This window comes from Tenrec ecaudatus, chromosome 6 (genome assembly GCF_050624435.1).
Source record: "Tenrec ecaudatus isolate mTenEca1 chromosome 6, mTenEca1.hap1, whole genome shotgun sequence".
Taxonomy (NCBI): domain Eukaryota; kingdom Metazoa; phylum Chordata; class Mammalia; order Afrosoricida; family Tenrecidae; genus Tenrec; species Tenrec ecaudatus.
In genome coordinates, this window is record NC_134535.1 from 86344297 (window position 1) to 86360809 (window position 16513).

Consider the following 16513-nt stretch of genomic DNA (forward strand, 5'->3'; position numbering starts at 1 on the left):
GGTCCAGTTACCACCACTTCCACATTCCTTGGGTGTCCACTATCTGCTTTTTTTTTCCCCATCCAAGTCCCCCAGCCCTCAATCCAAGGTGAAGGTAGCTTGGGTTCAGTTCATTCAGCAGAACCTCTATGTTAAGTCCTCTGGTGTAGCCCCTGTGTTATGCCTTGCTGCCTGCCAGGCAAGCTTCCGTGTTCATCCTGGTACTTAGTCCATGGTGTGGTTCACCAAAGGTTGGGTAGAAACGAATTTGTAGTGTCTACCCAGGTATCTAAAATCTGGCCCATTACCCCCTAGCTTCCCTACACTCATTGGACTGTAACTCTTTTTTTAAAATCATTTTATTGGGGGTTCTTACAGTTCTAACAATCCATACATCTATTGTGTCAATCACATTTGTACATATGTTGCCATCATCCATTCAAAATATTTCCCTTATAGTTTTGGCTATGGTATCAGTTCCTTATATTTTTCTTCCCTTCCCCATCCTCCCACCCTTATGAATTATAAATTATTTTCATATCTTACACCATCTGCTGTCTCCCTTCACCCATATTTCTGTTGTTCATGACCCTGGGTGGGATTTTACATAGATAATTGCAATTGGTTCTCTCTCTCTCCCCTTACCTTCCCCCTACCCTCATGGTATCACTACTTCCATTATTGTTCCTGAGGATTATAGCTCTTTATATCAAGCACATGTACATATGTTGCCATCATCATTTTCAAAACATTTTCTTTCTACTTGAGCCCTTGGTATCAGTTCCTCTTTTTGCCCTCCATACCTGACCCTCATGACCCCTTGATAAATTATAAATTATTATTGTTTTCATATCTTACACTGACAGCTATCTCCCTTCACCCATGTTGCAGGGGGGTAGGGGGAAAGGGTGTTGAATGTTGATTATTGTAATCGGTTCCCCCTTTCTCCCCCTCCTGCCCCCACCTTCCCCTACCCTCATGCTATCACTACTCCCATTACTGTTCCTGAGGGGTTTATCTGACTTGGATTCCATATGTTGAGAGCTCTTATGTGTACCACTATACATGCTCTGGTCTAGCCAGATTTGTAAGTTAGAACTGGGGTCATGATAGTGGTGGGGTGTGTGTGGGAACATTATGGAACTAGAGGAATGGTGTATGTTTCGTTGGTATTATACTGCACCTGGGCTGACTTGTCCCTTTTTGTGACCCTTCTCTGAGGGGATGTCCAATTTTCTGCAGATGGGCTTGGGGTCGCCACTCCGATCACCCTCATTCACATAGATATGATTGTGACTATAGCTCTTTTCTTTTTTTGTCTCCAGCTGTGGATGCTTGTGTACTGTGGTAAGCACTTTCTGGGTCCTTAACTGTGACTGTAACTCTTTATGATAGTAAAGTCTTGTGGATCCAGTGACAGTGGAAGCATCTCAGCACTCCATGGGGTCTCCACATGGCTCCACCAGCTCCAGGGCTCTGGCTCCATCAGTGTGTCTGCATGAGTCTAGTCTACAGGAATGTCTCACAGAGAGACAAGCAGAGAGTCTATGTTTCTAACCTACAGTGAACTATTTATCTCCGTGGTGCCTCCAAATGATGTCATTAAGCTGTGACCTGATTGACAGGCTAGATTCCACCCCTTCACAAGTTGACAACAGATTATGTAACTACCACAAGTGGTGAAGAAAGTAGATGGTGCCCAGCTATCAATTGGAATAGTGTTTGGGGGTCTTTAAAGCTTTTATTCAAACAAGCAGCCATCTAATCAAGGAGTCAACTAAGTTCCCATGGAAGAAGCACACAAGCTTGTGTGATTCAATGATGACAATGAAAAATTTTGAATATAGTGAAGGGAAAAGGAGCAGAGCTAAAATTATGAACATCCAGTTTATAGAAGGCTACAGGGAACAGTGGGAGCCCCAAACCCATCTGCAGAGCAACCAGTCAGAATGAGCTGTTAGCAGATCCAGTCTGGGCACAGGCAAGAGTCTCAAGCAGCCTTACTATCTGGCACTGTAATTGTGAATATGCTGAATCATGAATATACTCAATACTTGGCCAGTTGACCTCTGTATAGACCCGACCTTTATTTGTTCTGGGTGCAAGTATCTCTTACTTGTTCCATTACAGAAATTTCTTCCCTGGCCTTTTGAATGTTGATTGGAGTCTTTCCTTTCTTATTCATTTGTATTTTGGTCTTTATATTATTATTATTTTATCCCTACCACCCTATTTCGAGTTTGTTTTTTATTGTTTCAGTTGGGTTTCCCAGTTTGTGATGCACAGGAGGAGTGGATGCATAGTGATAATAAACTAATGCAAGGTTGATAGGAATACAGGGGTAGGGGATAGGAAGGAAAGGGGATTTCAGGAATGAAAAATAAAGGCAGGAAGGGGTGGGGGTACTATAACTGACTGTGATTGCACAACTAATTTTACAGCAATATAACCATGGGGGTGTTCTAAAATTGATATAGTAATGATTGCACAATTTTCCTTGATATGATTGAACTATTGAATTGTATATTATATAAATTGTGTTTCAATAAGACTGTTATTAAGGTATACATATATCTGTGGGTTACAGTCTCAGAAACTGTAGGGTTGTTTTGAGTTGGCACCAACACGATGGTTATGAGTTCTTTAAATCTAGAATGTGTAAGGAACTCCTTCAAAACAACAGGGGGCTAGGAGATCAGTAACAAAACACGGAGAATATATGGAGTAATAATGGATAGAAAGGAGAACTCAGTCTCTCTCTATATATAGATGTTCAAACTTATTAGTTATTAAGCATAAGTAAATTAAAATAGAAACAGCAAAAAATCTTATCACACATGAAAGCAACAAAATATTAAGTTATTATGGGTATTTAGTCATAGGGAACCCATAAGTACATATGTTAATAGGGAAAACAAGTACAACCAATGCATTTATCAAATGAGATAATATTTCATATAGGTTCCTAATTTATGAGAAATTATCGTATAGTTTCCTAAGGGAATCTGTATGAAAATTTATTGTAAACTTATTCTTTGTATGGGGGTTATAAGCAAGCTAGATGAATCAGATCTGGTTTGGAAGGTGAAGACGAAGTTGCTAATGGACAAGATCCAAAAATAGAGTGAATCAAGCAAAATAAAATTTTGTTCTGCTCTTAAATGAGAGAAAAGTGGCTAGTAAGAATGAAAAGCACAAATTTCTTCAATATTCTTATTTGTGATTTCCCACGAGCTTTTTTACTCAATTACCATGCTATCCTCTTACAGAGCAAAGACAGATTAGTTACCCTCTAGTGTACATCCTTCCCTTCTACCTCTCAGTAATAGAATTTTACCACATTTTAGACATGAAGATGTTCATATAATGTAGAGATATTACATTTCCAAAACTCATGTTGTCTAAACTAGGTAACAGCAAATGACCTAATCAGTGTTGAAGCTGCATGATGGACACAGAGGGGTTGTTATGCTGTTATTTATACTTATGTGAATGTTTTCATGGTTTCTTGGATGACAAAATCAATTAAGCAGGTAGCCATGAAAGAAAAGGCTATTAGTTCGTACCCACCTATAGGTGTCTCAGAAGATCTGATTCAGAAAGATCATAGCTATGAAAAACCTTTGAGTGCGGTTATACTCTATAATAAAGGGAGTCAACACATAGAGAACCATAATTAACTAAAAAATGGTTTATTATACTGTCCTTTACACATCTGTCTATATCTTTAAATTTTTCCATAATAAAAAGATTTTTCACTTACTTCAATTTTAACTTAAAGTGCATTAAACAAATGAATTCATTCAATTTCATAATGAAAATATTTTTCCTTTTTTGTATTACTATATATTTTTTCTATTATATCATCATAACAGAGATATAAAATACAACAAAACATAAAGGACAGGGGGAAAGGGAAAAGCATTTCAAGTTTTAGAACTAAGAAACAATTGAATTTTTATTTTTATCTTTGGAAATTATGAGCCACTATAAGATTCTTGCTGTATGATGCAACCACCAAAATAAGAATGATAGAGGGGAGGAGGTGTTGGCTCTGGAGAACTCATTCTACATTAGAACAGGCCACCCTCTTAAGGGCCTCTCCAGGGGCCTTCGTTACTCTCCAAGGTCTAGAGCTGGGAGCAAGTCCCTCTGGTCATTGTTATTTGGAAGGCTGAGTAAAGAAAGTTTCCCCTTGGACCGAAAAGATATAAGAATATTCCCTCCCTCAGCAATTCCACCCGTGCATCTTCTAAAATAAGGACAGTCAGGGGAAGCCCACAGAACCCCACCTGTACCTTTTGCCTCAGCTTTAGAAAGGATGCCATAAAGGAACCCACCCTGAGGACATCTTTTGTTGCCCAAGGAACTAGATGAAGACCAATCTTCTCATTCAAATGCATCCTTTCCCAAAATGATCCACTCTGGGAACCTGTAAGTACACAAGCCATGAACTGAGATCAGATCCTCCTGTATAATCTTTTTTGGCTACCCATCCAGGAGCAATAACTACTTTACCTTCCTCTACATCCGTGCACTTTACCAAGTGTTTTCTTCTTCTTCTTCTTCTTCTTCTTCTTCTTCTTCTTCTTCTTCTTCTTCTTCTTCTTCTTCTTCTTCTTCTTCTTCTTCTTCTTCTTCTTCTTCTTGCTATTCTGGCTTTTAATATCCCTCTGGGTGCACAGCAGAGATCCAAGTCTTACTTGATTTTATCCAAATCCCCTGAGCCCAATTCAGAGCATAATCCATTGTGTTCATTTCTCCCATTCTTAGAATTCCCAATCTGGAATGGGCCTTAAATCAACCTAGCGTTTCCAGATTGATGTTTTATAGACTCTCATGCTAGGTCTTGAGATTATAATAAAATGAGTGGGCAGCTCAATCCTGGGGTTGGTTGACCTCGCCCAGGGCCTCCAGCACCTCCTGTTTGTAGTCCTCGAAGTCGCCGTCAATCTGGCTGACCCTCTGCTCCTCCAGCACCGACAGATGGCAGTTGGTTTCTGTGATGAGACATGCATCGTGCCTGACAACAATCACAGCGACCTTGTATTCATTGATGGTCTCCCCCAGATCATCAGGAGCCCCTATATCCAGCTTATTGCTTGGCTCATCCAAAATGAGTGCATCAGGCTCCCTATAGGCCAGCTCTTGCAAACACAACTCGGGCTTTCCGCCCACCTGAGAGTTTGCAGATCAGGATGGTGTGGGCATAACTCTAGGCTGAAGTGACCCAGGCACTTGCAGGCGTCCTAATAGGGGAGGTTGGTTAGGAAAAAAAAAAACACCAGTGGACATCAGAGATTCATTAACCCATCAGAGATTCAAAAATTCCAAGGAGATGACCTTGGAATGACTGTATTGTTCACACCCCTCACCTTCAGACTGAGGGCTTTCCCTGCCTCACTTCCATAGACCGCAGACTCATGTGCTACTTCTGCCAGAAAAAAAAGAATGGGTTGCTATGTAGAATGAGACATAGCCAGAGAAAACGTTCCCCCATAGTTAGAATTGTTAGGTTAAAATAGGCTTTAAAATCATCTATATTGCCCAGGTTTATTTAATGAGATCACTACAAATAAGAGGGTCAAATGACTTACTCACTGGCATACAGGGCAGAAAAGGACCTGTACCCCCATCAAATGTCTCGATAAATTCTCCGACCAATTATTCAAACCTTCATTGAACACCAGGGTCTATCTACCAGAGAGCCGACCAGAGTGTATTGATCATCTGTGATGCTGTGCTTTCCGGTCACTTCCATGTAGAACTGGAGAGCATCACTTTTCTTTGTTGTGGAGTTCATTCCCAACTCCTTTCTTTCCTACTTTAGTCTCAATAACCCCTGTCCTTTTCTCTTGCTTTCTAGGTCTCATTCTCTCCACTCTCTCTGCCCACCTTCTCCAGCTTGGCCAATAGATTGCTGTCCTAAGCTAGGAAGGGCTGTTGAGATGTGACATTGTGCCTCTGCTACAGAAACTGGCCTGGGTCAGACCTGAAGCTTTACTTACGATGCCTCATCTCCAAGCATTGAGGGACCCAGTTAAATGTGCCTCTCAGTTCTAGTAAGGGGAAGCTTGGCTCCTACATGGAAGTCAGAAACGTGACCACAGTCACTGCCTTTGTTCTCCTGGGACTATCCAACAACCCTCAAATCCAGGTACTACTCTTTGGGCTCTTCCTGGTAATTTACCTTTTGACCCTCACCGGGAACCTGATGATGATACTGGTGATCAACACTGATTCCCACCTCCACACTCCCATGTATTTCTTCTTGAGTCACCTCTCCTTCCTGGATACTTTCTATTCCACAACCATTGTACCTAAACTGCTGGAGAACCTTCTTTTTAGGTGGAAGACCGTGTCTTTCCTTGAGTGTTTTGCCCAGATTTCCTTGGTCATATTTTCTGGGACTGCTGAATCTTGCCTGCTTTCAGTCATGGCCTATGACCGGTTCCAGGCAGTGTGTCACCCACTGCTGTATACTGTGGCTATGAACAAGAAGGTATGTACTGGCCTGGTTGGGCTATGCTGGGCCTTAGGAATAGGAATCAGCCTGATTAACACTCTCCTCTTGGCTCAGCAGTACTTCTGTGGCCCCAACCTTGTTCGCAGTTTTGCCTGTGAGCTTCCCCCAATGCTCCTGTTGACCTGTTCTGACCCTTACACTAGCATTGCCTGTATCTTGACCACCATGGTGGTCATGGGTATGGCCACCCTTGTCCCACTGCTGGGGTCCTACACTCGCATCATCATGACAGCTCTGGGGATCAACTCTGCCAAGGGTCGGAGCAAGATCTTCTCCACCTGCTCGTCTCATTTCCTTGTGATCACCATCTTTTATGGTTCAGGATTTTTCAGGTATGTCATACTACACTTCGCGAATGTAAATGTAAGGTATTTTTTGCCCTAAAGTTATCTTGATCTTTAAAACAAGAGGACTACAAACTAGCATTAAAAACAACTGCAATTATCCCGGAATTCAGAACATTTGGATTCTAGTCCTGGCTCAACTATGAACTACCTGTGTGACCATTAACAACTCTATTGTCTTCCTCAGTTGTAGTTGTCTGCTCAAATTTAACCTATGATTTGTGAGTTCAAGAGAAAATCAGAGTCCTCTTAGTACATTTTTGTTCAATGTTAAACATAAAATATACCATTTGAAAGAAATGCCATCTTTATTTCCCACTAGAAGATAATGTCTCCAATGCTTATTTATGTAATAACTGTTTATTAGGCAACTACCATATGCCAGCTGCTTTGCACAGTCAAGCTCAAGTTTAGTATGCAATACACACAAAAGAGATAGTATTAACCCCATTTTCATGTAAGAAACTTGGGGTTCAGACGAGTCCAGGAATTTCTCAAAGGTCCCACAACAAGCCAGTAATGAAATCAGTATTTGAACCAAGTTCTCACCTACTTCAAAGCTCATGTCCTTTGAGGAAACACTTCTTCAAACATAAACTCAAACTCATTGCTATCGAGTAAATTCTAAGTCACACTGACTCTACAGGACAGAGTGGGACTGCCCCTGTGGGTTACTGAGGCTGTAAATCATCACGAAGTAGAAGGCCTCATCTTTCTCCCCAGACATAAACAGTTCTAGCTAAATAGTCTTCCCAACTAGGAGAGTGGATAATTAATGGCTCTGCTCTCCACTAGTGAACTAGAGGTGGATTTGCATAAACTGCTCAATATTGTTCTCACCTTCATTAGTTATGTGTGTGGAGGGGAGATAAAAGTCTCCATACTATCATCATAACAATCATAGGAAGATGACTAGGAGGGACATCAGAAGGTGGAAAGAGCTGGTAAGAAATGACCCAAGCTTCGTGGGAGAAGAGTTCCCCAGGCACAAATACTCTCTGCATCACTCTTGGTCTCAGTTCCCTTATATGTCATTAGAAGACAATAAGATTGCTTCTACCTGCTTCATAGAAATGCTAGTAGAGTAGATTTTATAATAAAGAATGTGAGTAAAATAAGTATCTCTTTGGACCCCAAATGCCCAAATCTCCAAGGAGTATTCTGAGGTGGGTCTGTATTTTTCCCAGTGATTGTGGCATAATTTCAAGTATATAATACAATATACTTGCAAGGATATAATGCTTCTTTATTAAATACTTTCTGTGGGACTTGACAAAATATGAAAAAAATTTATCTCATGATTTTAGAGTCTTATCTTGTATAACACACTTTTAGCTCCCAATTTACTTCAGCTTTGATCAATTATCATTTGATCAAAAAATTATTGTTTGATCAAAGTCTTGAAATGATCATTGATCTTTACCAAACCAAATAAGAGAACAAATATTGGTCTTTGTATGAATTTGAGAAGTAATGTAGTATCACTCTAAGGTAATTTTTAGAGCCAACATATTTGAGACAATGGCATTATCAATAAACCAATTATATAAATTTACAAGGAATAATAATCACAATTTAAGACACAATGTCGCTGTATGGTTGTGTAATGGGGTGACAACAGGGAATTCCCATATCACCATTATAACTATTTATGAAAAGATGCTTTGAAGAGTATGATTTTCAAACCCCACTGTAATAAAATTGATCCCAACTCAGAGGGATCTTCAAAGATAGAGCAGAGCTGCTCCTTAGTTTCCGAGGCTGTAAGTCTTTACAGGGACAGACAGACTCATCTTGCCCCCCGGAACAGCTGGTAGATTAAAAATGATGACCTTGCTGTTAGTAGCTCAAGTCAGCTTCCTGAAATGTTACAACTATTCAGTAAATTACTGGTAGTCCTATTCTAAAGTGTAACTTTTGATACCTTGCTAACTCTCTCACTACCATTGAGTCAAATTTGACTCATAGCAACCCTATTGAGCAGATTAGAACAGCTTATTAGGGCTTCCAAACTTTAAACCTTTACAGAGGACGGCAGCCTTGCCTTTCTACTTCGGAGACGTGGGTGTGTTCTGACCAGTGGCCTTGTGGTTAGTAGCGCAATGCATAACCCACTGCTCCACTTTCCCAGGGTTATTTCTATCACTTTCTGCATTAGGTCACTCGTGTTGGGAGGCAATTTAAAGGCAGAAATAACGACTTCTCACTGGTCGGTCATTTCTACATTCCCTAGTGATAACTGACTCTGTTTGGAGGCCCCCTTATTAGAGTCTCCAAAGTAGGATGGCCTACTGCTGCAATAGTATCGTGGCTGTTGTCCTGAGCTTGGCTTGCCCCTCTGTGCACTTCCCTTCAAGGTACATGACTCCATCGTCTGGCTCAGTCCTGGAGCAAGTAGTCTCTGTGCAGTACAGTGTGGTGACCCCGATGCTAAACCCCCTCATCTACAGCCTGAAGAACCAAGAAGTGAAGGCAGCTCTGAGGAGGATGGTGGTCAGGAAGTTCAGGTCTACCGTCTAAATCAGGTTACATTGCCTTACCAGGAAGAAAAGTCCTGAGGAGATGAAGCAAAAGAGATATCACCGTTCCGCTGTCTCAGCATCCATCCCTATCCAAAAACTGTAGCCGTAATGTCTCTGCTTCCAGTGTCCCCTGAGTAAATTTCCACAGAACCAGTGACACTCAAGAGGGTGCTGAGAGTCACTACACAAGAAAACCTCGATGGAGGGTGGGGGCGGGGGTCTCACTGGATATTTCTTTTAATTTTTAAAAAAGTCTTTGTTGTGAATTGGGTGAGAGGTCATAGAGTAGACTAGTTTTCTATTCAACAATTCACAAACATTTGACTTCATGCCTTTGATTCCAGTCTCCATAAAGCAATATCTTTTATCCCACTTCCTCCCTGTGTTTCCTGTTTCCTCCTTTCCTAACCCTTCTGAATGTTGTCCTTGGGGAAATGCTGCCCTTTTGACCTCAAAGGCTTCATTAGCCTAAGATGTGCAGAGCTTCCTAGTATTAGTATCGGCTTATAGAGCTATTGTTTGGCTAAAAATTGAGCCATAGAGGTGAACTCACTTCTTGGTCTGAAAGATGAATAAAACCAGAATCCTTGAGGTTCTACCAGGTCTATCCAAACAGTAGCCCTGGTCATTTTGTGAGGGGTTTTTTTTTCTTCACATTTTGTTCTCCCACTCTATCGAGGACTGTCTAATGCGATCCCTGATTGATTACCAGGCACCACCTAGTTATTCTGAAATTAGGGTTGTGGAGCCTGCTGTTCAAGTGGTCCCTTAGTCCATTTGACTAATTGTTTTAATGTGGGGTTTTTTTCTTTAATTTTCATCACTCTCCTTTCCCCTGAATAGGGAGAGACCAGTAATTGCCCCTTACAGGGCCACTCATTTGTTTTTAAGACCCCTGTTGCTCCTCACCACAGTAGAACGTAGAACATTGTCTTTATGGATGGCTTTGCCAGTTGACCTTGGTGTCACCTGAGACTATAATTCTGGGTTCCCAGGTCCAGCAGGTCATTCCCTCAGGTGTTTGGTCGAGTCTAAGAAGTTTTCATAACCTGCCCTCTATGTGCTCCACATATTTATGGATCTATTTACCACAAAGGTAAATGGCCTTGTACGAATAACCTCTGTCCAACCTACACCTTTAGGAGCTATACTCTCTCCCTCCCATACCCACTCAGCCGGGGTGCCTGTCCATACACCTACTCATGAATCACCACGCTACTGAATTATGTATAACAGTATTTACCTCTGTTGCCTCTGGCACTCCTCCCACTGTCTTCCCCTACTTCCATTCTCTTCGGCTGATCCCTTTATTGTATGATGCTTTCCTCTTCACCCTAGTTAAAGTGTATTTACAGTATAGCCAGTAAATAACCCTCTCTTCCCATCCCACTCATAAGATCATTAAAGAATGTTTCTTTAAGTTTGAAAATGTTTACTTGATTTTTTACAACTTAATAACATTTTCTACATCTATTGATTGTTCCTCCGTGTTTTTTTCTACTTCTCCCTTTCTACCATTCTCTCTCCTTTTTCAATTTTGTCTATGAACTTGCACAAAGTTTAGATAAAATATCCCACTCATTCTGGGAAAATCTCAGCTTGATCACTACAAGACTCATCTTGGTCACTGTAAGACTTTGTTCCCATCTCAGAAGATCCACAGCTCCATAGTAATTTAGAAAGAAACTAAGTATATTTCAATTTATCTTCATTCTTAAGAACCATCTTCTAATGTAAAAACTATCAATTAATGAATCCTCAAAAATATTTTGAGAAAATAAGGAGTGAAGGAAGAAATGATGGATTTATCAAAGGAATCCTTTCCCCTGAATGGTCGTAAGAAATGGAATATTGTGAGTATCCCATTCTAAGATACAATACCATTTTAAGAGTAAAACATGTGTCTGTAATTGCTTCTGTATCCCTCGTGTCTAACACAGTACAACATAGTAGGCTGTCAGTTAGAGTTCAATTAAAAATAATAATAAGTAAGAACAAAAGAATGGAAATAGAAATGTATAAAATGATCATTTTCATTTTATAATGTAAAATTGCTGCCTTTGGAACAAGTCAGAGGCAAGTAGAAGGCAGAAGTCAGGGTACGATAGAAAGAGAATCCGTAATACGGAGCAGTCCTGGCTTCTCCTCATATGGGACTCAGTGGATGAGTTGTTCCTACCCTGAGCCTCCCCACCTCTCATCTTTGCCTGGACCACTTGTAGTTTCAAGCATAGAGGGAAAGAGTTGGAGAAAACTGAGAAATTCCAGCTATCACCCCACCTACAGCTCAGATCCCAAGACAGTCCTTAGAAACAGACCAACAGCAGTTCTTTGTACTGCTGCTACTCAAAGCCAAGGTATCTGCATTGGTCAAACAACTTCTATGCCAGCAATTTGGCTTCTCTCTGTTCTTGATCCTCTGCCCCTCAGACTAAGATCACCTCGACAAATACTCTCTTATCATCAGATTCCTCTGGCATAGAGCTGAAGGCAGGCTCATGGGTAAGATACAGATGTGTGTGAGTTCAGTGGGAGGAATTATCATCCAGTCGTGACCTCTCTTGAAGAAAATATTCTTGTCTCATAATGAGGAAGGGAACAACATGCAACACCCCTGATAGAAGCATCAAATTGTGTTTAAATTTTCACAAAATTGTAATGACTAATGCCATGTTATTTCATGAGAGCTTATTTTCACTATGTATAAGGCCTCATTTGGGAGCCACTGGTTCTTAAGAGGGGGAAACCTGGTCTGTCTACTTAAAGTACCAGTGGTTTTGAGGGATGAGTATGATTCACAATATTAGACCTCTTATGAAGCAAGGGAAGTCAGAAAGAAGATGCAAATTTAATTCCCCATTAATTTTAAAATTTAATAAATTAAATTGTAGTTTTGGAATGATAAATCATTAGAGCAAAAAGAGAACTCAGAGCAGATGACGGCTATCCTAAGGTTATAAAACTTTAGGTCATTGGGCTTTGGTCCAGATCTCATGCTTTGAGGGTACCGAATGAATGGTGATCCCAAACTATCATATACTTACTATTTTAATGTTCTCCTGGATTTATTATGACATGCATTAACTTGGTAGGGTATTTGAGAAAGAGTGTTATTGAATGTTTTGTCCTATCACCAACACTCCTTTTTTGTGTAAATAGTGCCCAGCCACTTGAGGATTTCATCTGTATAAGGCCAAAACTCATTGTATTCAGCTTCCTAGCCAATCTATACTTGTACAATCTCCTTCTCAATAGAGTTTTAAATTCTATACCATAGACTAAATTGATGACACTATCAATAATTTCTTATGCCCAAGGAGGATGATTTATGTTCTCTAACATAAAAGTATAATGATGTCTTTAATGTGAAACCAGAGACATATATAAACCATAGATATATGAATGGTTTGGGGGTTTACGCTTAATTCTAGCCTCAATCTAAGAACAATTAGTTCTTTGACATGGGTCTGCTGGAGCTCACCCTCATCAGGAGATCATTGAAGATATGGGTGCTATTGCAAAGTCAAGAAACTAGATAGTGTTCAGCTATCTGAAAGAATAGCATCTGGGCTCTTAAAGGCTCATCTTTAAACAAGCATCCATCTAAGTAAGGTGTCAACTAAGTCCACATGGATGAAGCACACCAGCCTGTAAATAATGTAATCCAAATCCGAAGAAGGGAATGGTATCAGAAATTAAATAGTGAACACTCTTTGCAGAAGGCTATGGATGATGGTGGAAGCCCCAAATCCCTCTAGAGCATCCAAACATAGATCACGCCTCCGATGAATTCCCTCTGACCACAGTCGAGGGATGTGAAGAACTTTATCAGGCAGAGGGCGTCTTCATTTTGATTACAGCAGGTGTCGTTGAGCTAAGTATGTAATGCCCTATCATTTGATCACTCCTCTGACCCATTTTAAAGTTATTTCCATTAAAAGTTGTTTCCATGCAGGGAAAATACATGTGGATTAAGTTTCTGGTGAATTCCCTCTCACCATAGACCAGGAACATGAATAGCCTTTCTATCATGCAGAGTGCGTTGGAAAGTGCATTGTTGCAGATGTAGTTAAGTTAAATTTTAACAACGTATCAATAAATCTCACTTTGACCAATTTTAATGTGTTCTAATGTTTAATATTTTCTGCTTTCTTTTTAATTGGGATTTTTCTGTTTTATTTGTTATTGTTGTTGGTGTTTGTTGTTGTTGATATGTTTTTCTGTATATGAAGCCAGGATAGATACCTCTACAGAGACAGTGACTGGATTAATGGATCCGTGGGGGTATGGCAGAGGAGGTTTGGAGGAAATGGAGAGCTAACAATAATGAGTACAAGAAAGAAAAAATGTTCTAAAACTGATTGTGATGATGATTGTACAAGTCTTTTTAATGTGAACAGGCTATTGAATTGTATGACATTTTAATTATATGCCAATAAACCTATTTTTTTAATTCCTTTTCCCCTGTCTTTCAGGCTAGTGATAGCTCCTCTGGACTATAAATTACATTAAAAAAATAAAACAAAGAGAAAGAGAGAGATCTCAGAGAATCTTGTAGACCAAAGCTCATATTTTAAGATGAGTAAATTGAAGCAAGGACACAGATGCCCTCAGAAATAGACTTTAGGACACAACGATCCTGGTTCTTCTGCTTTCTGATATCCAATAATCATTAAAATAAGTAAAATCCCACAAACTTCCCTGTTCAAACAAGCAAAGCACCACGGTGAAGGAATGTAGTTGAGGGTCCCAATCCAAAGACCGAGGTTCTGAGAGTCATGAAAATTGCTGAAGGAACTGCAGAATCCCCCTCGTATATCTGGTTTCAGGATAGTACCTTTCCTAGCGCCTTGTTAAAGGGTATAACCTTATAGAAAAGTAAGAGAAATCTCTCCACCCACATTAGTCACTCATTTCAGTCCTTGGGGGCCCTGCCCAAGAGTTGTTTCCAACTCCCACCTTCCAAACCTGGGTTAAGTGCCACCATCCCTTTCAGAGGGCCTTCTGTGGTCCCTTTCACCCACGGCATGCCACAGGTGAGTGGCCTTTCCTCTTCCAAATGAGCAGGGCACATTTTTAACCTCTTTCAAGGACAAAGCTTCCTTATCTAATAGCTATTAATGTTTATTTTTACTACTAATTTTTAAGAGACTCTTTTAGCTGACTGGATTTTCCTTGATTTTTTTTTTTGCTTATTATATTAAAAGATCATTAAAAGTTTGTTAAACTAATTTTTTTCGTGAAAGTAGTTCCCATTTTCTATTATAATTAAAGCAACTTTCCCTCCAGCAGAGAGAAGAGGTGACTATGACCTATGGCCCCAGTGTCCACTCATACATTCTGTTTACTCACTTTGCCTCCAGAAAATAAATTCATAAATAAATACAGCCAGCCCCTCAAAATCAGACCTTTTATTCAGATCTTGAGTGGAATCCATTTCTGCAGACAAAGTTCCATCAAAGGCCTTGATGAAGGACCTAAACCCCCTTGCACCAGTCCTAAGTCCCGGGAGAAGAGTCCTCAAAGGCCAGTGGTGGCACTATAGGGCCTAAGGCTCAGAAACAAGTCTGCTTTGGGGAGGTAGAGATAAAGTCCAAGAGCAGCAGTCAGGGCAGCAGACGTTCTGACTTGCAGAGCCACTGTTCCGAGTTGTCCGAGCAGAGAGGTTTATCATTCGGCATATTCACAGAAAAGGAGACAAAACTAGTTGGCTCTGACATTGAACTCAAACTTCCATCGATGTTTGCCACCTGGAGAACTAGGGGTGGAGGTGGGTCAGAGTGTGGGAAAAAATTACAGAAAAACTTTCCCAGACAAATGATAAAGAGACTTTGATTTACCTAATGTGATAGGCATACACTCAAGTCAATAAAATTGTAGGGATTTTTTTTTTAAGTGTGATTATTTCAGGGTGTAGAACCAAACAAGTGGAATTAAACTTTCAAGGTCAGGTGAAGAGAGAACTGGATACCAGTCCTCCATTAGGGAACCCTTTGCGGGTGATAGACCAGCTATGCCGCATCAAGCTGCATCTGAAATGAGGTGTGTGGGTGAAAGGAAAAAAAGAGACATGTACAAAGCATGGGATTGGGAGGACAATGGTCTGATGGACTGAAGTGCCGAGCATATTCAAAGCTTGGTTTTTATACTCTTCTTACAAGGGAATGGTTACAAAACAAACATCAAAGAACTTGCTTTAAAAAACATTCTGAACCTCTTATCTATGCAAACATTACTTTACTATCTAAACACTTGAATAGTAAAAGCACTGTATTCTAAGATAAGCACAAGGACATGCAGGGTTCAAAAGAATCTTAAAGAGTTCATAAATAACTGAGTTATCTCACAATGCTTGTTGTTGCAGAGGTACAGGGGACTAATTCCTTACCCACCAAGAAACACCTTGACCAGCCGACCACCTCCTACACCCCTTATTAAGAATGTCCCTAGACAAGAAGAGTTCTGCGCAGACTTAGGAAGAAAGATCTTGATATTAAGGACTCAAGTAGAAAGATAATGCTTTGAAAATGATGATAGCAACATATGTACATGTTTTCTTGATATAATTGATTGTGGATTGTTATAATATCTGCAAGAGCCCCCAATAAAATGAATTACATTTTAAAAAGAAAACAGGAAGACATCATTCTTTTTTTAAATCATTTTATTGGGGTATCAAACAACTCTTATCACTATACATACATCAATTGTGGAAAGCACATTTGTACATTCGTTGCCCTCATTAAAAACATTTGCTCTCCACTTAAGTACGTGGCATCAGCTCCTCATTTTCCCTCCTCCCTTCCCACTCCACCCTCCCTCATGAACCCTTGATCATTTATAAATTATTATTTTGTAATATCTCACACTGCCCAACATCTCCCTTCACTCACTTTTCTGTTGTCCGTCCCCTAGGGAAGAGGTTATATGTAGATCCCTATAATTGGTTCCCCCATTCTACCCTACCCTCCCATTACCCTCCTGTTATCGCCACTCTCACCACTGGTCCTGAAGGGATCATCTGTCCTGAATTCCCTGTGTTTCCAGTTCTTTTCTGTACCAGTGTACATTCTCTGGTCTAGCCAGATTTGTAAGGTAGAACTGAGATCATGAAAGTGGGGTTGGGGGTGGGGGAAGGAAGC

General features: G+C 40.3%; 1 protein-coding gene across 1 annotated transcript; it reads left to right on the forward strand.

Moving 5' to 3' along the window:
• The first annotated feature begins 6064 nt into the window (after positions 1-6064).
• LOC142451074 (olfactory receptor 5BS1-like) lies at positions 6065-9369 on the forward strand. Its single transcript, XM_075553008.1, has 2 exons — positions 6065-6837; positions 9207-9369. The coding sequence occupies exons 1-2, from the start codon at positions 6065-6067 to the stop codon at positions 9367-9369; spliced, it is 936 nt and encodes a 311-aa protein (XP_075409123.1).
• The last annotated feature ends 7144 nt before the right edge of the window (positions 9370-16513 follow it).

Coding starts and splice junctions, on each gene's coding strand:
- LOC142451074 (XM_075553008.1), top strand. CDS start 6,065: ATGGAAGTCAGAAACGTGACCACAGTCACTGCCTTTGTTCTCCTGGGA. Junction 6,838..9,206: donor TATGGTTCAGGATTTTTCAG/GTATGTCATACT, acceptor CTTCCCTTCAAG/GTACATGACTCCATCGTCTG.